Raw genomic sequence first — 26,907 nt, 5'->3', positions numbered from 1 at the left:
TGGGTTAACTCTGGTATTTCTTTCCCCCGTGTTTCCTCCAGCCCCTCCTCATCTCATCGAGAAACCCCAAGATGCCCAGAAGCTCATCGATGACTCGTTGGTGTGGGAGTGCAAAGCCACAGGGAAGCCAAAGCCTTCTTACAGGTGGATGAAAAATGGAGAGAACCTGGAGCCTGCAGAGGTGAGATCCGCCGCCGTCTTTAGAAAATCGAGGACACAGTTCCCCACCCAAGGTCAGACTTCAGACAGCAGCAGGCTGAACGAAGGGTGCGAGCGACCGAGCGCTGCACTTTCAGAGCGCCGCTGTGCTTGTTTGTTCAAGCTTTGCCAACTAATTAATTAAGGATAATCTAAAAAAAATAAAACCCATGTTGTCACGCTCAGATCTGGAAAAAGTCATTCATGCACTCATTTTCTCTCGACTCGACTACTGCAAATCCCTCCTTTCCGGCATAAATCAAAAATCCATCTCCCGCCTCCAACTAGTCCAGAATGCAGCAGCTCGGCTTCTGACTGGTTCTAACAGACGGCTTCACATGACTCCAGTCCTGGCCTCTAACAGACGGCATCACATGACTCCAGTCCCGGCCTCTAACAGAGGGCTTCACATGACTCCAGTCCTGGCCTCTAACAGACGGCTTCACATGACTCCAGTCCTGGCCTCTAACAGACGGCATCACATGACTCCAGTCCTGGCCTCTAACAGACGGCATCACATGACTCCAGTCCCGGCCTTTAACAGACGGCTTCACATGACTCCAGTCCTGGCCTCTAACAGACGGCATCACATGACTCCAGTCCTGGCCTCTAACAGACGGCATCACATGACTCCAGTCCTGGCCTCTAACAGACGGCATCACATGACTCCAGTCCCGGCCTTTAACAGACGGCTTCACATGACTCCAGTCCTGGCCTCTAACAGACGGCATCACATGACTCCAGTCCTGGCCTCTAACAGACGGCATCACATGACTCCAGTCCCGGCCTTTAACAGACGGCTTCACATGACTCCAGTCCTGGCCTCTAACAGACGGCATCACATGACTCCAGTCCTGGCCTCTAACAGACGGCATCACATGACTCCAGTCCTGGCCTCTAACAGACGGCATCACATGACTCCAGTCCTGGCCTCTAACAGACGGCATCACATGACTCCAGTCCCGGCCTCTAACAGACGGCATCACATGACTCCAGTCCCGGCCTCTAACAGACGGCTTCACGTGACTCCAGTCCTAGCCTCTAACAGACGGCATCACATGACTCCAGTCCTGGCCTCTAACAGACGGCATCACATGACTCCAGTCCCGGCCTCTCTCCACTGGCTCCCTGTTAGTTTTAGAATTGATTTTAAGTTTTTGCTGCTCACTTTTAAAGCACGCCTGGGTCTGGCCCCAAGCTACATCATTGAAATGTTAGCCCCATATGAACCAGCTCGCAGCCTTAGATCCTCCGGTGGGGCCCTTCAAGGCACTTCAAGGCCCTTCAAGGCCCTTCAAGGCCCTTCTGGCCGTTCCAAAGTCAAGGCTTAAATCAAAGGGTGACCGTGCTTTTGCCATCAGAGCCCCTCGACTTTGGAACGACCTACCTGAGGGGATAAGACTAGCATAATCAGTAGCTTCTTTTAAATCACTTCTTAAAACCCATTTTTATAGAACTGCTTTTAAGTGATGTCGTCCTTTTATGCAGTTTCCCCCATTTTAGTTTGTCTGTTCTGCTTTATTTTGTATTTGTAATTTTCTATTCCTCTATCAGTGCCTCATGTATTTTACGAAATGTTGATGTTGTGTTTTTACCTTGCTTATATGTAGAGCACTTTGTAAACTCTGTTTTTAAAGGTGCTATATAAATAAATGTATCATTATTATTATTATTATTATTATTATTATAATAAGCATCCGTTATTGTCCTCCTCATTGCAACGCGGCGGCTTCCTGTGCAGCAATACGCAGAACAAATTTGCATTTGTTTCAAAGGGGACTGGACTGCTTTGCTAGGCTGAGAGTATTTCATGCTCCTCTGGAAAGTGATGTAAGGGCTACCCTAATATTCTGTTAAATCTCTTTTTTGCCAAGTGCTGTTATTAATCCTGCGCCACCAAATGTGGAATAAGTAAGGTCCTCTATATAAACACTGTACATCCTCCCTTCATTCCCGCTGCCTGTCGTCACTGAATTCCCATTACGTATTTAATGAAAAGAGATGCGACCGCCTACTTGTGCATCGAACTTTAACTTGTTGGCATTTAAAAAAAGAAAGAAAAATACAATTCTATATTCCTTCATCATATTGGATTATTATTACATCGGATCATTTAGCCAGGTTGTTTGGGGAAGATTGATTGGACACTGAGGCACAGCTTGCGCCTGATAAATAAACAGGCATTATGTTAATTTGCCTAATTATGCAAACAAACAACAACAAAAAAGGGCGACAAACAGACCAGAGGATATCGATCAGTTAAATGTAATACATGTCGTTGGAATAAACCCAGTCTGTCTGTTACCAGAGGCAACGCGCACACACACAAAAACGCACGGTTGCTATCAGGGAAGAATAATCAACAATCTGTTTTGCCAATGGCTTACATTCTATCAAAACCTCTTATTAGGTAACACTACTCTGCGTAGTCCACTTGTTCTGTCTGCGTGGGAAATTAAACACTCACATTTAGTTTGTCATATTTGGTCGTTCCTTAAAAATGAGCACAACTGCTTTTAAAAAGGCATCCTCGGAAAAAATAAGAGGAGACTACAAAAACACTCTCACCCCGCCCGCGCTCCCAATGGATGTGTGATTAAAGGTTACAAAGACGGCGTTGATTTATATCCCCGCTCTCCCTTAACATAAATATAATATATGGATATATTCATAACGCATGGGTGAATGGATTAATCAGCCAAGGTGTTACATTGTTTGAAATGCCACCATTAACCACAGTGGCTTAATGAGTGGAAGAGGGAAAGGTCAATGATGTAAAGGAGCAGTGGGGAGAGGAGGCGCCATTTGTTGTTATTTATTACGGCGAATCAATTGAGACCTTTCTGATCGTATAGTTCACTGGGACTTAATTCTGCTGACAACATTGCATATATACATTGCAACAGCAATAAAGAAATCAGAGTTTCTTTCATATTTCTCTCTCTCTCTCTCTCTCTGTTTGGAGTTGTATTATTCATTCCCAGATTTGATCATTTAAGTTTTGTAAAAAACATTTTTTAGGTATGACTGACTGATGTCTAACTAGATCATATCAATGGCATCCCATCTCTGTGTATACTTGGTTATATTTTACAAAGGGTTTAACCTGAGCCAGGCCATACAGCAACGATAGCAATCATAACACATTCATAAAGGATCAGTAGTAATAAACATATATATATATATATATACTTTTTGTTTGTATTAGTCGGTATTCGATATACGGACTCAGCTACTGCAAGGAAATAAATGGAAAGGGTAACATCTCTAGTTACAGGCCATATCTATTGCTAGGCAAATTGACTATACAGGACATTAGATTTCGGGGAGTCATGATATATATAGCTGAGTATATGTGCATTCAATTATTCAATGTCAGTCATGTAAAATATTGAAGAGCCCCAACTATTTCTAGTGTTTCCCTCTAATTATAGTACCTCTCAGACTGGTTCTACAATCATTGGGCTCTTTGTTGGCCAGCCGGTCGGCATGCCGCTGCACTCTGCCCTTATGGATGATGAGACTCCTGTTGTTTTTGTGATGCGTTGTATGCCCTGTGTGGAAATAGCAAAGGTTTATTGCAATGCTTCTTTTTTCTCGTGGCTGTTTTCATCTCAAGGACCTCATTCTCTGCTGCGTTATTGACAGCGGCTGCAGGATTAAGTGGCCGTGCAATTAAAGGGGAAACTCCACCCGTGAAACCGGATTAATCCATTTGAGTCCGTGAGGGACCACCATACACATGGTGTGGTAATTCCTGTTAGGACTTCAATGTTAGACTTAAAGTACTGTCATATTCAGGCCTTTGTGCTTTACTTCAGTATTTCCATTTTCTGCTACTTTGTACTAAATTGTACTTTTGACTGCACTACATTTAGTTCATAACTTTAGTTACTAGGTATTTAGCAGATTCAGATTAATAATACAAAATCAACATATAAATGACGATGTGTAATTATAGAGAAAGATAATATATTGATCCCTCCGTGAAATTCCTAAGCCACCCGGCAGTATACTGTATAGTTATAAGTTCAGAATCAGAATTTATTCCAAGGTAGGAATTTTCTTTGGTGTATTGGTGCAAGAGACAAAACTAAAATTACAATCAATATTGCTATTTTAAAATGAAGAAATATGCACACTGTTTAGAATATATTCCTGCACATTCCGGCTTTTCCCATTTTAGAGGATGTGCAAAAGTTCAACGTATTAAGAATAAAAAGAATATGCAATGTGCTTTAATGTAACATATCAAAGATTATATGTCCAATCATATAATATACATTATTCTGAAACTGGCCCTTCTTGCGTTATACTTTTTGTATATTAAGTAGATTCTGACTATAAATCTTTTTAATTAAACCAGCAAGAGTACGCTAGAATATTTTAATTCATCCAACTGAAAAAAAACAGTCCACTATTTTCCAATAAAAGTAGCAGGCAGCTCTAGTTTGAAAAAGTGGTAAATCTAGCCAGAAAGTCTTTAACACCGACAGCCCCTTCATTCAGGCCTCCCTCCAAAGCCACACCCCAAAATAATAATATTATTATTTTTTTGGTCTGAATAATTAGATGTATTAATTCCTTCCGGGATGTAAAGATCATTTTAAATCAGGACTTTCCCTTCTAACAGAGTATTTTTCTACACTGTTGCTGCTTTCACTTGAAGACGGGTTTTATGACCCACTAATGCATTGTCAGTGCATTTCCTACAGTAGATGAAGGCAAATGGCGGCAGTTTTTTTTAGAAACAGACAGGAGTACGAGCACGGGAGCAAGGCCATGTGCTGTGGTGGACCTGTCTGCAGTCGGCATGCGCCCAGTTTGTAGGAACAATCTACTGTAAGCAATGCACTGAATATGGATAAGTGCCTCATACTTCAAAAAACCTGAACTTTAAGTACTCGGAGAATCAACATCAACCGTGGCTGATGTAAATCTAATGCAGACCTCCACTCTTTCCTCCCCCGTTAATTCAAGCTCAAGTGGAGCAAACAGGCTGAGCTCAGAGCTTCTGTTCTTGCTCTTGCAAAGCCACAGTTGGGCGTAGTTCATGTCGACTTGAAGTTCTTTCTTGCACCAGCCTGTCGAGAAGCAGATACATCAAATATCTGTGTGCACAATGTGCAGATTTCTTTCCGAGTGAGCACCAATAATTGTTTTGTGGACTTCAGATTGCTTATTGAATACCTTTTTTAAAATGTGTTATTGTTTTCCGCATCCTCAACAGTGGATTGATATTTTCATGATGATAAAATGTCGCTTCTTTCAATTTTACAGCTGTAAAATGATCATCATTCTCACAAAGGCCTCCAGTTATTGGTAATTCTGAGAAAGATAACTGCAGACAGCAATCAAACCGAAAGAAGCTCACTCTTCTCCACCATATAAGGCATTATTTTACGTGTTTTCGCAGCTTTATATCAAACAAATCAACCCAGCGTTGTCGGCAAATGACATTGCCAATCATTTTCCTTCAGCATAAGGCGTACAGATGGTCCCCGCAGGTCCCTGCATGAAAAACTGCTGATTTGAGAGGAACGTCATGCTTAATTAATAGCAGCCATAAACAGGAGTGCTTTCCGTGCACAGACTGATACACGCCACCATTTGCCTCCCTCGCCAGCAGGGATGTTCGCCACTGCACATCCTGAGCCGCAGAGCGTTATGGAAATTACAGGCGCAAAAACCTGCTCAAACACAGGATTAGTTTGTGATCTTTCAGTGGAGGACGGTCTCCCTTTTCATGTGACAGTACCTTAATCCCCCGCAACTCCGGTACCGGCCGCTCAGACACCCCTACGGAAGTGGGCTGCGATGACATTATGGGTGAGCCCCGATGAAGACATGGGAGATGAAGGGCACGCGGAGGCAGAACCTGACACAGCCGCATGGAGATGCGTGAAAACTGCTCAGGGATTTAACGCGTTAGTGAGGGAAGCCGAGTGCGAAGCCCCAAGTTCAGAGAGATAAACTCATATCGAGGATTAAATGTCCGACAGATGCACTGAATTTTTAGTTCATCGGGCCCAGTCGTCCTTATAGAGATCTTAATTTGATGGCTCAGTGACGGGCAAGAAGACCCCAACCCCCACGATCGTCCAAACAGATGAAGAGGAGGTACACAGCTTGACCATGCACGCTGGCACTTAGTATGTATGGTGGCATGCCTATCAGAAAAGCAATTTTCACAATGCATTATACCTCAGATGTTACGATATTCCTTCCCCTCCTTCATCCCCTCCTCCTGCTGAAGGGGAAACAGGCCCTGTGGTGCAGTCGCAGATATAAATACGGTTTTATTTCCCTCTCATAAACATGCAGATTGATTAGGGTCATTTTCTGCTAGCCTGCCTCCATCCACCCAAGCCTTTCCCTCCATTAGTGATGAAAACCTAGATTTATTGCCACGTCTGTCACTTCCAGACCATAATTCACTGGCCCCACTGGCTGGCTGGCTTTATGTAGATGAGAATAAGCCGTATTAAGGCCTGTGTCTCTATGTCCATAGGAGCGCATACAGGTGGCCAATGGAGCGTTGTCAATCAGTCGCCTGACCCTGTCCGACACAGGAATGTACCAGTGCGTGGCTGGGAATAAGCACGGCGAGGTCTACTCCAACGCAGCGCTCCGGGTTATAGGTAAGGCTTCGGCTTGGTGTGTGTACTGTGTGTGTATGTGTGTCTGTCATAAACCACAGTGTAAATTTGACATAGTGGCCAAACCGTGAAATTACAACATCAAGGTCCATCACGTGATGCCATTGATTGGGCACAAAAAATACCTTTTTCTCATACACTTCTATCGGGAAAGAGATGTCTGTAAATCAGCTAATAATTTCGTTCAAGTAACTCAACATCCCAGTACAAACACATGAATGGCCCTTATTTTTTTGTAATTCGGTCCTAAAAGTTGAAAGTGAAATGCACTAATAGCCGAATCCAGTGTTATTTTCCTTCCTCCGTTCATGTTAATCAGACCGAGGTCGGACCAAGGGCTGGGAGGCGGGGCTAAAGGAAACACTAGATAGCTTGCTCTATGGATGTGGGTATTATTTATGTGAATTTTATAATCAGAAGTCAAATTAGTTTTTGCTACACTGTTCATAGGAATGAGCTGGGCGCCACAATCGGCGCTGTATCCAGGTATCTTTATACACCCATGGTCTGTCAGGGTTCCCACACGTCCTGGAAAGCCTAGAAAACAGTTGACCAATTTTCCAGTAATTGAAAACACATGGAAAATGAGAGAGAAACGTGAAATGTCCTGGACAATTATTTCAAAATAGTCCTATTTACCTTTGGATTGGAATTAAAAACTAAGTTTTGAATCAGAGCCTCCCAAAACTGACAACATTGCCATCTGAACGGGTTTCATTCACGATCATATTAAGGTTCAAATGGTACTCTATGGAAAGGAGTATTTTGAATAGGCTGTTGTGTTATGTTGTGAAAAGTCACGTCACTTACTTAGACTTACTTACCATTACCAACTTGTTTTAAACAGCTGAATAATGTTCATTAGTTAGCATGTTTGGTTCAGATGCTACATTTGACATGCTAGCTTGTTTTACAAGGTTAAAGAACGAGTTAAAGGTTTAAAGTTTTGGGATTCAACTCTGGCGATGTGCAATGGTTTGTAATGTTTGTAGGGAGAGAGAGTTTGACAGTAATGAATGAGAAGTTCGGGTTGAAACAATAAATACGAGTCAAACATCGGCTAAAAACTGTCTAACGGTACTTTGAAAACCATTTTTTGCACCCTCATTGTTGCTTCAAACACAATGCTGCATCTTTGAGGTAAACTGGACCGCAACATGACAATAAAATATTGGAGTGGTATAGCTACATGTGATTAGCCTTATTGATAAAAGGGCAATAAACGGATAAGAGCCAGTGGCCGTTATCCCGAGCGAACTCTACGAACGGATGTAAAGTTCAGTCTTGATTTGTGAGTAAGCTAAATTGTTGGCCACTTCTATTATTGCTGTTCAGGCGGTTTCCATAATTCATAAGAAAACCGAGCAAGGTCGTCCCTGAAAACACCGGCGTGCACGCTCACATTGGCGCGGCGGCGCGTGCGCAAGCATACCTTCCACCGCATTTGTTCTCAACTTTGCTCCGTCCTCCTCCTCTGCTCAATACCGCCGGCTGACCTAATGCCTCTCTCTCTCATTGGCCCCTAATTGAAAAGCATTAATTATAAGACGAACGCGTCCAGGCTGACAGTGATGTATGCCAGCGCCTCTCTGTTCGACCAGCCTCACCCATCTGCCCTGTCAGGCCTGTCACTCTCCACTCGGAGCGAGCGGCGGCTTCGCATTCGCTCTTCATCCTCCGGCGTGTCTCATCCTGATCATGTTGCTGATAGGAATTAGGCTCAACACAGCCGAGGGTACTGGTCAAAGGTGGAGATTCAAAAAGGAGTGTCAGAGACAATATCTAACATTTTAAAAGGGCTAATATCTTTTCAAGTTGTTTATAGCCAGGGAAAGAAGAGCGAGACATTTCTGTCTCTGTGGAGAATATCAATAAAGTCACATCAGCCTGTGCAACTGTACGCCAATTGGGGGGATTGCTGTGTAGCCTTTTGATTACTAATTATTCAGATTGTGAAGAATGTAATAGAGTCTGAGAATTACCCACGGCAATAACGCAACGTATTCAAGGACTCATTTTAGAGATGAATTATATATCGGATACTCTGAGATAATTTGAAGCAAAAGAGATGTGATGCTTTTACAAACGCCCGGCTTTAATATGCTGCTCTTGTCTCAGCCGTTGCCCCAGATTTCTCTCACAACCAACTGAGGAGCCAGACGCTGGTGAAGGTTGGAGGAGATGTGCTCATCGAGTGCAAGCCCAAGATGTCTCCGTGGGGCGTGATCTCCTGGCGGAAGGGCAGCGAGTCGCTCCAAGAAAGTAACAGGTAACGCAAACATTCGCGCATTTTTTCGTAAAAAAAAGTCAACAAATCGTGCGCTGCATTTGCAACACCGCCGCGATCAGAATCCTACTTTCACAATAGCATACATTATGAGATTACTTCAAGATATATATATCACACCTGAGGCAACCTAACAGTTGCATTTTTCACTATATCTGTAAGACATGTGGATCTAGTGCTCAAACTTATTATTTCATTGTCGTTATCCAAAACAACACGTCAGGGACCATCAGCGTCTCATACCAACTTTCAATTAACTCCAGTACAAAAACAAACCTGCACTTTCACCCAGGAGACCGCTGTACATGTCATGTGTGAAACCAAGTCAACGTTGACTTACTTTAAAAAATACAGTAAAAATACATTGGACGTTTTCTTTTTCCTGTGAACACAGAAGTTTATTTTTATACTGACACGCTGACACGTCGAAAAATTGATGCTGTAGGGGTACCTAGAGCTTCATAGTTTGAAGTGTAGGGCCACAAAAAAGCGTCAAAAGGTATTTGACAAGTTGGCAGGGAGAATGTGTTGAACTCTTGCTCCGTCGAAATTGTCCCGTATATTTGGGTGACTTGGTGGTGGAGGAGTTTATCATGCTGTTCAAGTAGTAGAAACATCCCAGGGTTTGAGTGCGGCTGAGTATTTTCCCTTTCCTGTCACCTCTCCACTCCGATTAAAAAATAATGTCCCATTAATACTTAAAATAAAATGCCTTATAGGGACGAATTGACTTATCTACTTCCATGGCATAGCAGAAATTTTAATTTTTAATGCAATGCAAGTTTTCATGACTCAAGCAGTCAGAGAACTAAGAATTCTTTGAAAATTCTGAATTACACCAAAAGCCTCCAGTCACTGCAGCATATTTTATTACTGCGTGTCCACGGAGAGATTTTGATGCCGTCCTCAGATGTGACGGAGTCAAGCTAAGACAAAACTCAGCATGAGTCATAAATGAGTCAGGGTTTATGGGGTTTGAAGTGTTTTATCTCCATCTCTTTAGCGGTGACCAAAACAGACCGGCTGCTGAGTAAATTCAGAGTGCTAATCAAGTACTTTTCACCTCAGCGGGGATCCAGAAATCCAATTATTCAACTTGTGACACCAAGTTTCAGTGGAACGGAGGGCCATCTGAGCGTTCTGCCAACGTTTGATCCCTGAGATGGGGGTCGTGCGCTACACGTGAAAACTTTTGCCAGTGTGTGTGTGTGTGTGTGCGTCCATCCGATTGAATCGCGAAGTCTGGCCCAGTGGCCTCATCCCAGGCAGGGCTCATCCATTGCGTGTCACTGCTCTAGCATGACTCTGCTCTGACAGCATGGCTGTGTGCACGGTGTCTTGCCAGGCTTTCCATATATACAAAGCGGTGTTGTTGCTTGTCAAACAAAGTGGCGCGGAAATTTGCATAGTGGTTTCGCCGCCGGTGCCCTTCACTCGCCCCCGCGGCGCCTCCATCACACGTTTCAGCCTCTCACCACCTGGACCATTTTCCGATTCTGTTGTTTTTGAATCCACAGCGTGGATTGATTTCACATTTTTCTTTGTTGTGACGTCCTCCTGAAGTGATAAATCAAAACATTGAAATGTCCGTCATGTTAAATGGAGGCTTTGAGATGCTTCTTTTTTTTTTTTTACCACTGCATATACTTGTTTTTTGAAAATCTCTCACATTCCTAACTATATATCACATAATGACCAAGTGCTGTGAATGATTCATAAGTTGAATCATTCAAGTGTTAATAATTAATTAAAACGAGGGGATTATTTTTCGTTAAAGTTGTAACTGTAAAATGGATTTACTGCAGCGATTCAGATGAGTTCTTTGCACAGAATCATGTCGATGGGCAATTAGTACGTGGATTTCTGTTTTTTGTTAAGCAATAACCATCAAAGGCATTACGAAACGCACCTGGCCACAACCTGTGGTTCAGCGAATTTACAGGGAAGACATTCAAATATGATGATCTAAAATAAACTGCAGCGATAACCTCACGTGTACACAGCCCAAAACATAAAAGAGAGGTTACACAGATTTGGAAAACAAATGCTTTTGATGATTCATTGTGCAACGCTGTAGATGAACTCGGAAAAATGAAACTGCGATAAACTCAGACAACTCTTTCGACACGAAAATAACCAATCAGGATGCAGTTCACAAAATCCTATCGTCTAATTCACATGGGAAAGATGTCAGTAATATCGACACCGCTTTCTTGAAGACACAATCATCTGCTTTTGCAGGACCGTTAATCAAACTCATGAACTTGATTCCGTGATACTAAAAAACAGCTTTGATTTCCAACATTTTCAAGTCAGGTGCACTTTGGCAACAAATTATAGGCCAATTTCCATAATTTCAATTTTTTTCAAAGTCTTAGGAAAAGCTGTAGCCCAACAATGAACCTCCTACTTGGAGGATAATAATCACTTGCACCCAAATCAATGTTGTTTTTGATTGGTGTTGGCTCATTCTTAATCCTTGAAATACCAACATATTTTTGGATGAAGGGAGATGGAAAAAAAACAGCATTTGATAGTCTGATATCCAAATTAACAAAATTGAATTACTCTTCCCATTGTTTGATTCTTATTTACCAAGTCAACAGGTCGACATTGTTCATTCCAAAAGGCCTTCACACAACAGGGGAGTGACAAATAAACAACATGAAAATGCAAAATACTCGGATCAAAACTATTTACTCTGGCGGTGATGCAAATTTGGGACAGCTGCAACACGTTTGCAATAACAGATTTGAATAATTGTGCGCCAGTAGAGGACAAACTACCGAGGTCCTTTTGAGTGAGTCTGACTTGAGTCTCTCTGAGGTAAATTTTTGTAAAGCCTGAGCTGCTGCATGCTAATATACTGAGTTTCTTTTTAGCGAATTGCTCTGAATAAACTTCCCCTTTGTAAACGGTTACGCAGTGTATATATTTCCGAGGCTTTTATTGTGAAAGGGAAGAATGGAAGGAATGAATATTGTATGAGTTGCCTTTGTCAAGGTTGATAGGAGTTGGAATTAAAGTTTGTCATTGTTTTACACTACAATGTACATTTGGAATAAGTCCATTCCGCTCAACGTGATTGGTCGGTGCCTTTTGTTTGCAGAGCAAAAGCTCAGACAAGTCGACCATTGTTCCGTAAAAATTATTCCCGTTTCATTCAATTACGGTGTGTAAATCTGAATGCCGTTGAAATAAAATGGGCAAACCACAAGGAGCCGTTCTTGGAGCTTTGTTGTTACACCAAAGTTTCAATGACATCTGGGCGGCACAGGAGTTGGGCTACAATTGTATGCTGACGATACAGTTTTTTATTTTTTACAAACACATAGTGTCTCCATGTGTATGTCAATCAGAAAGCTCCCAGTCACAGATATAGATAATAAACTAGAGGCAGTTAATAGGATTTGAAGTATTTTGGAACACACAATTCCCTCCCAGCCTGATTGTTAAACATGTTCTACAACAGTCAAGTCCTGGTTAGCATTGACTGTCATCATAACACCAACTAGTTATTACTTGCGTACTGGTGTCAAATGGTACGCGTTCGGTTGCGTTTGTTTAATTTGTGGAAAATGCGCTAGTTTTAATATTTTGAACCGTAACATTTCATTTTAATGATCCCTTTAACAAGCGACTGGACTGGTGTTGGAAATGAGCTCTACACACAGTTCCAGTACGTCGCTTCCTGCTCCTGCAACCATCAGTGTTTCTCTGTACTTGTCTCTACAAAATAAAATTAATAAATGAAAATAATGAATAAACCACACATCTGTTTTTTATGCTTTTAGTTCCAATTGAATAAATGATATTTGTCTTGGACCACCTGTGCCACATGCTCCAAAATTAAGAACAAAGAAGCACACATTTTAAATTAAAATTCAACAGTCCCAGCTGTATCCCATACATTTACATGAAAAATGCTTTCTTTTTTTTACTGCCATAATGCTGGGAGTGGAGTAACCATTTACACCATGCCAGAGCCTTTTAAATGTGGTGAATACATCTACCCCTTACCCTCGTTCTTATTATCTCCCTTTTCTCTCATCTGTGACACACACACACACACACACACACACACACAATGCCAGAGAAATAAAAATGTCCAGCAGCTGCTGTGCGGTCGTCTTTTAAACGTCTCGCTAATAATAGCTCACTGTATTAGTCTTGTTTTGAAAACTAATACGACTTTAGCGAAAGGAGAAACGTAACGTATGACCGTCCTGGTGTGATAAGCGTGAGTGCTACATGTCTTGCTTGTTAATTTATATTATATTGTTTTTCCAGTTCTGAGCCCAGATAAAATGATTCACTCGTGCAGACATGGGCAGTGTGTGTACGCGTGCATGTCTGAGCAGGTCTGTTTAGTTCTGCACCTGTACAGAAAGCTGTGAAATCACGAGAGGTAGCTGTGAACCCCTTTTGTTGAAGATTAATTGCCTTAATTGCGTTAGCGCTCTGCTGTGGCTTCGGCGGCGGGGGGAACCAGTGTCACCAGCTGGGTAATCCATCTTCATAGCAGCAGCCCCCTCTTCTTCTTTTTTTCTGCAGAGGACCAGTGGAGGGGTGTGTGTGTGGTTGGGGGGGAGGGAGGGAGGGAGGGGGAGCCTTATCTACCCCAGACAACCCTGCAGGGACGGGGTTTAGATGACATCAGCTGGAACAAAGCAGCTGAGAGCGCAGAGCAGAGCAGGTCTTGCTGATGAGTGCGTAAGTGGGCCGTGTCAGCCGTGAAGAGAGCCACCTTTTTTTTTAAATAAAACATTTCAATATGTCACAAGCAGGAACAAATCAAGTTTGTCAACTGGCCTGCAAGCCTGCGCGCCGACGTACCGACGCCGCTCCCCTCCTGCATTAATACACCGTCTTTTTAAAAACCTCGAGTGTTTATCTCTCTGGGCTTTTGGCTGTCATGCAAATATTTGTGCTGCTTCTTGCAATGCTTTGATGAAGGTGTTATCCCCTGGAGGGAGGCATGAGAGTGCTGCTAGGCGTGGCACGGCGGATACATGTTGCCTTGTCGTGCATTATGTGGTACACATTACAACAGGATAACATACAATGATTTAGTTTAAAAAAGAAAGATGAATAATTTGATTGATACTTAATTGTTTTGATCTTTCGCGTTAATACTCTTGAGGGGAAGTGAGAAATGTGCCGTGCCCCTGGGTAACCATGGCAATGCTATTTCGTAAGCACAGTCCAAAAGGTCATACATCCAAGATATGGCAATGTGATGCAAATTCTTTATGCTAAAGTGTTATTTTCTTTCATTGTACTGTATTTCGAGGTTATGCATCATACCTCCCCTGAAAATAAAAAATAATAAAAGGTATTTAGACGAGGGAGAAAATAAAAATAAACCCAGCTGCTTTCACATTCAGTATTAAATCACTAACGCTCTCCGAGCCAACCGACTAATGAGCATTTGTGACATTCGAAAAAAAAAAAAACTCAATTAAGGAGTCCAGGATTCTACAAATTGTATTATCTTTCAGGTTTAAAATAAAAAATTGAAACGGCTCCCCTAAAAATAACTGCGTATCGTGGGATACGCCGTCTCTGCTGCCGGTCTGTGAGAAAGCTCTGCTCTGCTCTGATGATCTCTGTGACTCAGAACGGAAGAATAAATAGTTATGTGTTCGCTCCATCGGGCCTGAAATGGCGCTCATGGCACTGTAATACTTTATTTGGCATCAATATTTATTCTACAGACATGAGCTATGGATCTTCAGTGTATTTCCCTTTAATGCTTTTCAGCGGACGATTTTTAAAAAGCTGAGAATACTTTGACGTCTCAAACATTCTCTCCAATTTCTCCCGTGATTTCAATCCAGGAACTGCTATTGGCCACTGCTGCACGCCTATTGAAACCGTGAACTGTGTGAAATGGTGCGCCGGTGTAAGCTGAAGCAGTCGTTGTGCACTTGGGAGTGTAACCAGTTGAGTGACATCTTTGAACAAGGAGAGGACAGGAAGGTTGTTGCCAAGGTAACATCTGTTCAAAGTTTTATTTGATTTTTTTTGCATTTTTTTTACCGCAGATTAGTGGTTTCCAACAGCTAGAGATGTACAGTCACATGGGACAAGAAGCGTAGAGGATGGATGCTTCCGGAAAGATGGAGAAGTGAGAGACTCTATGTGCTGCATTGTTGATTCAAAACTATTGAAATTCACAGATCTTGAACAACTCAGTCTCACTGATGTAATAATAGTGTATATTGCCTACTGAATATAGAACGACAGATAGTGGGAGGTGAAAATACACAAAGTGTAGTTACATTATAACAATGTCACCTTCAATAGAAGAAGTTCATAAGGTTATTGACGCGTTTGCTAAAACTAAAATTGCACATTGTTGCCAAGAAATCTCGCAGCAACCGTTGCCTTACAGTTGGCCAGTGAACGGAAATAGCTTTTATTGCCTGGTTTGTTAAGATGGACAGAAACGCTAATCCCGTTGGTAAAATACTCCCTCTTCATTGGTTTAAAGTCAAGTCCTTTTTCATCAGTGCATTGATGGTGGGTCGGGACAAACAAGCTGATGTCTTCATCACACATTGCGGGTGAATTCACTGCTCATTCAGACGATCATTTGGGACGTCTGCGGGTTACAGAGAAAACACTACAGTTAAAAAGATAAAGACTAAAAATGACTTTTTGGCATCACTGGCCAGATTGGCTGCTAGGGTTTGAACGTGCGGTGTCAAAAGGCCGAATATGCAGAGTGACAATAAAGTCCAATGTACAAAAGTTTAACTAAACTAAAAAAAGTGTCATAGCCCTGTAGTACGGAGCCCTTAGGAGAGATACAGTTGGGCGACTGGATCAGTGGTTAGCAGCTCCGTCTTTCAACCAGAGGGTTAAGTGTCCTTGAGCAAGACACTTAACCCCAAATTTCTCCCCGTAGCTTTGTCTATGGTGTATGATTGTAAGTCGCTTTGGATAAAAGCCTCAGCTAAATGAAATGTAATGCAATATGGAAGGAAAATGAGTATTTCGGCACCGTGGAAACAACTGCGACAATGATGCCCGGACACCCGTTGTGACGGGTACATGGAATTTGATTTGACGGTTTTATATATTTCGGGTAGAACAGATGTGATTTCCTTCGGAGCAACAAGCTACGATGCTATCGCTATGTTCTCTTTGTCACATTTCCCTGAAAATGCTACTGTGATAAATATTGAGGAGACAAAGTGGGGGAAAGCGGTTCTTATATTACCCAGTGTTTGGAAATCTGTAAGAAAAACAAATCCATTCTTGAAGGACATTCGGCGTGAAGATTAAAGATTGATTCATTGTTTGTGCTTCATCTCATTGCACAAATTACACTCACCTTTTGTCGAAGAGGAAACAAAGTGGCTACATCCGCGTAGCTTGACACACTAATGGGACAGTCGTTTATAAAGTCTGCGCAATTTACTTTGAGAAATCAAATGCCACTGGGGAATTGGCCAAATGTCAGCTCCCCGTATTTCTTCTTTTTTTTTTTTTTTTTTTACACTTTGATGCCTCTTTAATTCTGCTTTTTACTTTTGCCAAACTATTGACACGCACGTCGGGAGAGAGCGAGCGTCGCCGCGTGAATCAGGGAGCATGAGAAATTACCACCGAAGGATGCTCTCTGACTCACTTCGTGCCCGCAGCCCTTTTCAAATCATCTGTTAGGGTGTGTTTATGGCTTTTAAGTGGCGTCTGTAAATGTCTGAGCTGTAGGTGCAAGCTTAAGAGTTTTTGAGTGGCTCGCTGAGTTAAAGTGAGAAGACACACGGGGGGCATCTGTATGTGGCCTGGATGTTGATTCGTCCATTAGTCCGGGGAGAGAGAGAGAGAGAGAGAGAGAGAGCAACATTTGCGATTAGCCAGATTCTATCTGTAGTCATGACCCACGGGTAGACTGTCCCTCTTGCATATTGTATATCCCTCCGTCATTGGCAGTGCAAATAAGCATGGCTGTCACGTAAAATGAAGAGATGTCTCGCAGAGTGATCTCCATTTATAGGCCCATCTGCTCTGCCAGACGCACTCCAGAAAGAATCAGTGTCAGGAGAGCACCGAGACTGTGGGAGAGGCAACTTTGCATTCATTTTCTTATCGCATATCTTCTTATCTTTCCGTGATGCCTTTGTTCGGTCTCAAGGAGATTTTAATAAGAGTCTCATCAGCTGTCTTTGGGCTTAATTTTATATGAGGACTTGGAATTAATAAGCATTGTATGGGAACAAGTGTATTAATAAAAGGGGGGTCATTAAATGAACGGACGGCCCCTGCACTGCTATTCCAGTGTCCTCGTTCTCAGGCTGCGTGCTGTTATTCTTATTGCAACCAGTGTTTATCATGTTTAAATGTCACTTCGCCTTTTTTCTCCCCTCGTCAGATCTCTAATTTCCTCATTTGCCACTAATTGAACATCTGCTCGTGAAGTGGAGTTCTGACTCTCCGTGGAGGTTAGCAGCGTGAGCGAGCAGTGCCGGGGCCTGAATACCGAACGCTACTGTGCCCAGAAGGACTTATTTCATTGCTTTGCCCTCGAGGAAAGGTTTTACCACCAGACGAGGCTGTCGCGTGGACAGCTGACTGGTGCTTTTTTTTTTTTTTTTTGCTCCCTCACCTGCCGCTACACCTCTCCTCCACCCCCGGCTGTAGCTTAAAAAAGCCCCGGGAAGGAGTGCGCACCCACCTCGCCTGAGAATGGGAGCAAGCGGGGGATTACTGCTCCCCTGATCCTGGCGGCTGCAGACAAACACCCGACACTGTTCACAGGCGCCTGCTAGCACACACACACACACACACACACACACGCACACATGCACACATGCGCACATGCGCATAGCAGATTACTGTAAATGTTTTATTTATCCCAACACGCCTCGGAGTTGGAGCTGCTCGGGGAGGTGGAAATAATCTTGGCTGGTTGAAACCTCAGTGTCCTACATTTCTTTGGCAAGGAACGGGGAGGTAAATGGACAGTCTTGATTAGTCTTTCTCCTTTTTAAAATGCATTCATAACCGTGGGCATTCAATGGTGATTGGTGATGTACCCGAAGGGGTGCATTATGAGGCAGTGAGGCCCCTGGAGTCAGACAATGGTGCCGCCACCTCTCCTGCATCTGAGCACACGGACGTTGCAATTTGGTAAACCTCTTTTTGCAGTTGTTTGGTGTCTCTTTGTAGCTGTTACGTCTATCTGTAGTTTAATGTCTCTTCGTGGTCATTTCGCTTCTCTTTGGGGGTCACCTTTTGTCTTTTTGCAGTTGTTTTAGTGTGTGTTTGTGGTCATTGTGTGTCTCTTTGTAGTTGTTTTGTGTCTCTTTGTAGTCGTTACGCATATCGGGGGTTGTGTGTCTCTTTGTAGTTGTTTAGTGTCACCTTGGAGTTGTTTGGTATATTCCTTCCTTTTGCAGGAAAGACACTATGGGGCCCTGGGCCTTGAGCGGTAATCAGAAATGCATCTATGTCTGGACGGCTACAGGACAGGAAAGCTACTGCAGGCCTGATTACTTAATATGACTTTATATGACCACTCTGCATCCATCCCATAGCCAGTGGGACGCCCAGGTCCCTTCACTGAAGCTGAATACGAATGACTAGTTTGATATATTTGTGGCTCTAAGCGGGGGGGGGGGGGGGGAGACTGCACCATGCATGTGACATGCTGTGATCATGAGATCAATTTGGAGGACATGAATAAGGAGCTCATGATCTTGACATTGCTCCCCGAGGTCTAGAAAACCTGGATCATCACCTGCGTTTGAGACACATTTGCATAAGCAGGTTGTGCAAGAGGAAATCGCCAGCTCCTTTCACGTAGACATAATGTGAACCCTAATCATCAAAATTGATTTTTAGTCCATGCCTGGTGCCACGGAAGTTTCGTTTTTTTGGTTTGTTGTGTTTGTCGTTATACCGAGATGCTATTTCTTCTTTAATTTTGTCCTTTTTCTTTTGGTCCAGGTTTAGCAGCGGCAGAAAGCCGAGCATTCTTTTTGTACAATAGGAGTTTGCGAACTGTTGTTTTCTTTCCTTGCGAAGCTACAGATCTCTCACGCTCCTGAAAATGTCTTTTTTTCAAGCGATCTTAACGGGGGTGTATCAGCTGAACTTACCATGAACTGTTTAAACATCTTCAACCAAACCGCTGAGTGGACTGCAGAGGGCCTGGAGACAAGCGGCTACCCACAATATTTAAAGCCCAAATACCACCGTCAATATTGACCGAGAATCCCTTGTTCTGGAGAACTAATTCAAAATCATACTCTTATTTGTTCAAATAGTCATTATTGAGGGAAAGAAGAAATACATCAATCAGCATCACCAAGCAACCCTTTGAACGGCAGTTCGTAAAGCTACATTTTAATGTTAAACTAAACTATTTAACGTGCCTCAGGTGCCTCTCGGACCTTTTGGTCAGGGTGATCCGTATTGAAGGACACTTCCCTGATGGACAGACTGTTCAACAGCCGTTGCTTGTCAGCCATGAGCGCCAGCATTCATTGAATTTGTTGTTGTATTTAGAGACCATCAAAGTGATTCATTGATCAATTTACCCTCCCAGCCGTTACGGTGCTGCCTCCCACATATCCCAGCGCATCACTCACAGACAGCATATCCTTTAAATCATTAAGGCCTCAGATCATGTAGTGCCGTTTCATTTTCTTTCTTTTTTTTAACCATCTATCAGTGCAACGTGTACACTTTTTCTATATTGCCAGTTTTTACTTTTCTTGAGAAGGAAGGAGGGGGGGGCCGAGGGCTTAAAAGAACCTCTCTGGGAATATGCTGCTGACTGACTAAACTCAAATAAATCTCAGAGCGCAGTTAAAGCAGATAAAGCAAATTCCGCGATGTTTGCTGAGATTATGTCGAAAACCCTCTTTACTGGATCTGGAAGACTGTGGGTGATATCATTTTTTCAAAGTGAGAACCCGCCAACGCAGCATGAGTAATCCATCTTGGTTCCTCTGACAATTTCCTGCGGAACATGTGTGTGCTCTTTATTCCTGAAGGGGTACCTTCGACGGCACGAGGAGAGATTAATATCTCGGGGAAGGGGAATAAACACGGAGAGCAATTTGTGATTAAAGGAATCCTCTGGAAGTGGGCACGCCACTCTACGGCCCGGCCCGATGGACTCCCTCTCCCCGCAATGCAATTACCAACACAATCACACCGTGTTCCTCGGGTGGGAATTAAGACGTTCTCAATCAGCCCTGCTTCATTAAGACACCTTCCCTATAAAAAATGCATACTTTAGATTTCTTTTTTATTATCATTATTGTTCATTATAGGCACTCATAAGTTAACAATATTTTGACGCCTGGGGACATGAAGTGATCCTGAGCACCTTTTCCCTTTTATTGTCCAAGTGAGACCAGATAACAAAAATCTGTCTGGTACTTTTGATTTCATTTACTCCGCATTATGAACATTGAGGCTTAACTTTCCTTGTTATTTAGAAAATAAATCCAGCCACCAATTCCCGAAATGGAACATCCAATATTCAAATTGGATAACAAACTGTACCCAGGACTGTTAGTATTATAATGTGCACAAGTGTACAATTCCTGCTGTATCTATAAAAAGAAAAAAGAAGGAGAATTCATCGTAGCTGTCGAGGCTATGGGGAATAATTTAACATTTCCCTGCTTACATTATGATAATACACACTGGAGCGGCAGCGCGAGTGTGTATTTCACAGAGTAAGAGATTAATACTTGCGTCGCAGCCCAGCCTCCCTGTCCCGTGGCTGTGTTTTTATAAAGCAACAATATTGCCAGAGAAGCTTTAATGCTAGCCGGTGCCCCGGAGACAATTGTCAATACACAGCCAACCAAAAGGAAAGTCATTTCAAGTATTGCCTGCAACTTACTCCACTGTTAATGTACCCTGATAAAGAAGAAATAACCCTGCTTCTTGTTGCAGAGCTTGCCTTTGTTGAGACTTGGAGAAGGAGTGCTTATTTTAGTGTCACTCGTTCTTAGTTCTTTTGCGGCGGCTCAAAGCGAGCGCTTCCTGCAACGGTGGTCGCAGAGGCACTTGTTATTGTTGAGCTGCGATTGGCACCTCCAAAAAGATGCCTGTCAGATGGGCTTTTTCTACCAGATGGATGGTAATTGTCTGCGAGGTGCAGTGCTTTTACACAGCTGAAAGACTGAAAGGGTAAACTGTAATCGAGCTGCCTAATAACTTCTTACAGCGAGGGAGTGATTTGTGTTCTCTCTTTGGCTACCGGGCATTTATTTTGTGTGATCAGGCTGAGCACTGACTCACTGGCATATTTAAGGAACACACTCCGAGGTTGTTTTTAACCTGTTCTCCAATTTCTCTCTCACACCAACTGCCATGCAACTCACATTAAGTGCACACGCCTGTCCTGTCGCATTACAGATACTCCAAATGACAAACGTTAGATGCAACGTTCCTGCACTACAGCAGATCATACATCTTTGACTACAGTTTTATGGTCCTGAAGCAATTTATTTAGTTCCACTTTTGGACCTCTGTGTTTGAACTGTGATTAGTTATCACATCAAAAAGGCAAAAAAAATAGAGTTAACGGTGGTGTCATGAAGTGCTTTTTGAATGCTTTTGGGGTCAGGTTCCCTTTTTTTGGCTGTCATGAAGATATTTTGATCGGGAAACAACTGACAAGATGAGTCAATCTCTAAAGTGGTCAGGAAACATCCTCCTGCATGGCCTCATGGGAGTAGGGATAGATATCTGTACCGCCAATCGCTCACCTCAAGACCTCTTGCAGTTCAGGGGAAATGTGGTACTGCCATGTTGTGAATGAAAAGCAATGGGATCACACTGAGGAGCAAGTAAAGGGCCGAAAGACTCTTTCACACGGAGCGAGCGACCAATCACAAAATCCAAAAACACTCTTTTGACATCGCTTTCAATGCATCCAATGCGTAGATCGCGGAAACACATGAATTGTTTAGCAAAACTGAATGTCACAAAAAGAAAAAATACGCTCCTCACCCGTCACATTCTCAAAAATGATGAGACGCCGTCTACCGCACACGCACATCTGTCCTTGCCCCATTTTTCTTCTTCTTCTTCTGTTTTACGGCGGTTGGCATCGGTGCATTACCGCCACCTGCTGGACTGTCCCTTGCCCCGTACATTCCAGCTTTGCCATTTTGCAAGACGAGTGACAGTCACCAGTGGCGCCTGAAAGGTTGCCCCAGTGGTTGACCAGGAACGACGTGCGGATGAGAGGCTTATGACACATGCTAAGCCTACCGCTAAACGCGCAGCTCCTTCTTCAAGCTGTACAACGGCGATCTGAGCTCGTCGCTAATGCTAGCACGCCAACATTCTGACATTAGCACAACGACATTCTGATGTTTGGTGGGTTGTCGTTGTTCGCCCTGTTCACCGGGAGCGTTTGGCGCGTTAGCGTGCGAGCGTTTGGTGCTTCACGCTGAACAAAAAGTCATTCTTTTTTTATTGTCTATCTTCCCTTTGACAAGAAACTCAAAAATGAATGACAACTGAAAGACTTAGCAAAGAAATCATAATTTGGAGCAAAAAAAAGAAGAAGAAGAACATTTCAAATGCAAAAGAGGAAGAAGTGGGTCATCACGACTCACCGAGTCTACGTTTTACCATTTCTGCTGCTCTTAACTGCCTAATATCCCGTTCATGCTTTTCCAGGCAGTTCATCAGAGTTTGATGTGTGCCATTTGCAGTTTAATCATTGTCTTCATAAAAGTCAAGTAACTTGCACTGCACTCCATCAGACACAGAGTAATATCTCGCTCGCTCTGGAAACATTGTTCCCCCGTTTATGGCGTCAGGTCGAGGACAGATCACCCGATCTTTGGTCCTAAAACGTTCTTTGTAATCGTCTCTGCGTTTTCTTTCCTCCTCCCAATATACGAGTCTTTTAAACAAAGCACCTTTTTTGAGCTTTCATGGCGGTCGGCGCTGTGTGTAGCTGAGCCCGTGTTGGCCCAGCACATCACACGAGGCTTCATCCGTGGCCATTTCGTCATGTTCCGCGGTGTCGATGCCGTGAAGAACGCACCCATTTTGCTTGCACCTTTTAGCTACCATGGCCTTCTTGTGCTTTTCTTGTGGAAGCATGAGGAGATACGGTCATTCTCACCTTCATATGGAAATTTTTAATTCCCAAAAGGCATAAAGCACAGAAGATTTTCACAGTCACTGCTGACGGGACTTTATACCAACGTCTCTTTTGCTTCCCAGGACAGCTTTTTTCTTTTTCTGCATTTTTTTTTCCATATTTACCGGGTTATTCCATAACAAACCAAGCGAACAACACCAGACTTTATGGAAACATTTATTCGGGGGGGGGGGGGGGGGGGGATAAACAACTGATACGCATAAGAGGGCCTGTGATTGGACGACGGGTGATGTGATCAGCACATGATCAGCTACTGCTGTTGTGTCATCTCTGGGATCTAAGAGCGCCTGTCTGCTGATCAGCATGGAGGAGAACATGACAATTTGTGTCACATTTTATGAGAATTCACCCAACAGCTGTAAGGACTTGTTTGCTAAAAGCTACGCCGCGAGTGTAAGAAAGGAAAATGAGTCCGGCCAGAGCCAAGTCGTCATCCGAGCAGCAGAATTACCTTCAGCCTGATAAATCTCTTGATATTTTATTTTCTTTGCAAGGGCTTTGCTTTGCTCAGCATAGTCTCGGCTTTTTCGAATTTAGTTGGGCGCAGCTTTACATTTCAAATCACCTCAAAGCTAATCATCCCCTTCATCATCGAGCCACGTGGTAACGCTCTGATCATTCGCCGCGGTTAATGATCCCTGTGACAAGGTGAGAGTCATTGGCACCGCCTGAGTACGGGAAGAAAAAAAAAATCCATATCAATTAAACCTCTATCGGAGAATTGTCAAAAGAAAATGCCCAGGTGTCCCTGTTCCTCCGGAGTGAGGCAATCGCTTTGTTGACTGAGAGAACGAACACACACACACACACACACACACACGCACAAAGAGCAAGAGTGTACATGCGTTTTGGTCTCTAATTGACGTTAACCTTGATGCCGACAGCTCCACAAGAAGAGGGAGTGCTTATTCGTTTAGTCTCGAGGCTCCATAAAGCCGACATCTGAGAAGTTTCTGCCGCAGTCGGAAAAAAAAAACGCGCAGGTCGCGGCGTCCCGGGGTCTGCGCCGCACAGCTGGGCTTGATTTATGCCGCCCACAAGGCCGTTTCTCTCCAGCGTGGCTCGCTGTGGGGGAACCAGAGGAGAAGACGGCCCTTCAATTTATCTTTGACCGCCCCTCCCCCACCTATACACTTCAATTTTTTTTTTTAAAGCAGTCAAGAGCGTAGATCAACACCTGCAGTCGGGTCCCGCCCCTTGTCGCGGCTCAAAGGATGCGGTGACCTCGCCTCTTTCCTTTCCACACAGCCCCCCCCCCCCCCCCCCCCCCTGTTCCCCTCCGGCGCTGCTAGCGACGCTGACGTTTTGATACAATTATGATTAGAAACACCTCCCGGAGGTAGGTCGATGGTGGTCAGCGCGGGTCGGGAAATAGTAACAAAGACGCGCCTCACCTTATCTGCGAGCTTACCGCGGCCGGCAAACACAATATCAAACACAGCTCCCTGCAGTGCTTTTTTTTTTTCTCACACTTTTTCTTTTTTCTTCTTCTTTTCTCTCCATTTTCACTTCTGCTGTGTCGGAAGTAGGGCGGCTGCTTTCGGTGGTGAGTTGAGCAGCGAGCTGTGTGCGCACTGAGGCATCAGTCTTTGTGCACAGAGGGCCTTTGCTGAGACTAATTATCGCTGGAATCACCGTACGCCCGCCGACGATCTCTCTCTTACCGCGGTCCCATGGCTGAGTAATCCCACTGATAGAATCTTAACCCTCTATTTTCACAAGCTCGCTTTATTTACCCTGTTAATTAAGTAGAGACGCATTCAGGCACACTACCAATCAGCCCGTGGCACCTCAGAGTCACGAAGTATTCATGAACAGGGGTCTGTTTGAGAGTCTCAAATCAAAATCAAATCTGATCAGGTTTGTTTGGATGTTGAATTTGTGTGCACTGTTAATTCTTCGACAGCGTAAGCAAGTTAGCGTGTTTGTTGGATGCAGGAGAGCGAGCTCACGTGACTCTGGTGTTTGTTCGGGAGGCATTCGAAACGTCGACGTTCCGGGGGGCTCAAGTTCAAAAGCCGTATTTATTTTAGATTTTTTTGGTGTTTTTTTTTTTGCGGGACTCATTATTTGTATTGTGACAGTTACCTCTCACGATGTAGAGTTTAGCAAACGGATCAAAGGCAAAATGTGTGTGAATGAAACATCCCAAGGAAAAACAACAACAAGGCTTTCAAGCGGCTTTTTTGATTGTTGAGGGTGCTTACAAAAAAATAAAGAAGGAACGTAAGGAAATAACCAAAAAAGCTTTTTTAGTTTGGACCGGGCACTTCACAGCGAGAGCTTTTTGTGTGTGTTTTTTTCAGGATTAAACGAGTGGATTTTGGCCATCTTGCCTCGTGTCGAAAAAAGTAATCAACCTTTCTTTTTCGGAGACTTATTGCCGAGTCCATTAAACCCCGTGTGGCGCTCGCGTTCCCCTCACCTGTGAATTATTGATACCCGCCCCTACGCTGATTTCTCTCAGGTCGGAAGCGCAGGTGGAAAACAGGCAGGAGCAAAACTGAAGAAGTGTTAATCGAAAGCCTCCATCTCTTATTCACCACTTGTGCGCCTCGGTCGACCATTAGCTTCATGCTCAGGTGACGAACACTTACGCAGACAGACGGTCTGCGGCTCGTCCTTTGCAGCCGGTGAAAGGGAAAGCGCCTCCCCGATCTTCATATGACGCTTCGAAAGGTGAAAAGGTAGACAATGCAGGTGAATGGCTAAGAACATGCAGTCTTGGCTCCACCGAGGGCTGCTGTGGATTTAGCTTCCTGTGAGAGCCATTTGTCCACTCTCCAGCCTCCTCTTCCAAGATGCACGGAGCAAGAGTTCTATTTCTTCCATCAGGACAAAGATTTTGGATTGGACTTTTGGATTCATAGTGCAAAGCACAAGTGCAGGTAGAGTGGAAACCACTCATAGTGATCATAGTCTGTCCCGATCAGATCATGAGGCGTCACAACCGTATTTGTTTCCTTTATTTCTCATGCAGATGTCTAATTGACGTTTGTGTATTTATTTCATGAAGTAGTGAGACGGATTTTATTGAATGTTTCAAAATACAGTACAGCTGTTTGAAACGCTTTTCAAATTACAGTAATTGTGATTCAAATACATGATATTACAGGATGGACCTGTATATGAATTAAAGCGAACTTGGGGGCATCAAGTGACATTGTCAATCCTCTTGAAAAGGGCGGCTTCAACCACAAGTCCTTTCCAAGAGCGCCTTAAAGATACTTTTAAACAGATTTGTTTTCCCTTCAGGCAAATCTGCATTTCCGATTGTACCAACACTTGAATTTGAATCATTAAGCCCCTAAAAAATGTAAAATACAGAAAAAGCCAAAGTTTTCCTTCATGTGAATTAGGCCGAGGCTGAACCAAAGGCTGGGAGGCGGGGTTAAAGGGCGCTTGCTCTATGGGCGCATGGACGCGGGAGATCCGATGCATTTGATCTTCTTTTAATACTCGGTGGTCTAACTTATTTGGCTTCCGTCCATTATTGGCGTCCGTCTTTTTCTCTTTGTTTGAGCAGACGACACAACGTCTCCTGGGACACACCCAGCTGTGATGCTGCATGTAGTCTTCTTGGCCGTTTGTCATAAGCTTTG

At 43.6% G+C, this 26,907-nt stretch overlaps 1 protein-coding gene across 1 annotated transcript in view; it reads left to right on the top strand.

Moving 5' to 3' along the window:
- cntn4 (contactin 4) overlaps positions 1–26,907 on the top strand; it is a 118,902-nt gene that overhangs the window by 70,196 nt on the left and 21,799 nt on the right. Inside the window, 3 exon segments of the mRNA XM_034532863.1 lie at positions 42–181; positions 6,713–6,839; positions 8,976–9,126. Coding sequence (XP_034388754.1) covers positions 42–181; positions 6,713–6,839; positions 8,976–9,126 — 418 coding nt within the window.

The sequence above is a fragment of the Cyclopterus lumpus genome, chromosome 5, assembly GCF_009769545.1.
Source record: "Cyclopterus lumpus isolate fCycLum1 chromosome 5, fCycLum1.pri, whole genome shotgun sequence".
Taxonomy (NCBI): domain Eukaryota; kingdom Metazoa; phylum Chordata; class Actinopteri; order Perciformes; family Cyclopteridae; genus Cyclopterus; species Cyclopterus lumpus.
Note: the sequence above shows the minus strand (reverse complement) of the source record. Positions and strands in the feature narration are given on the sequence as shown.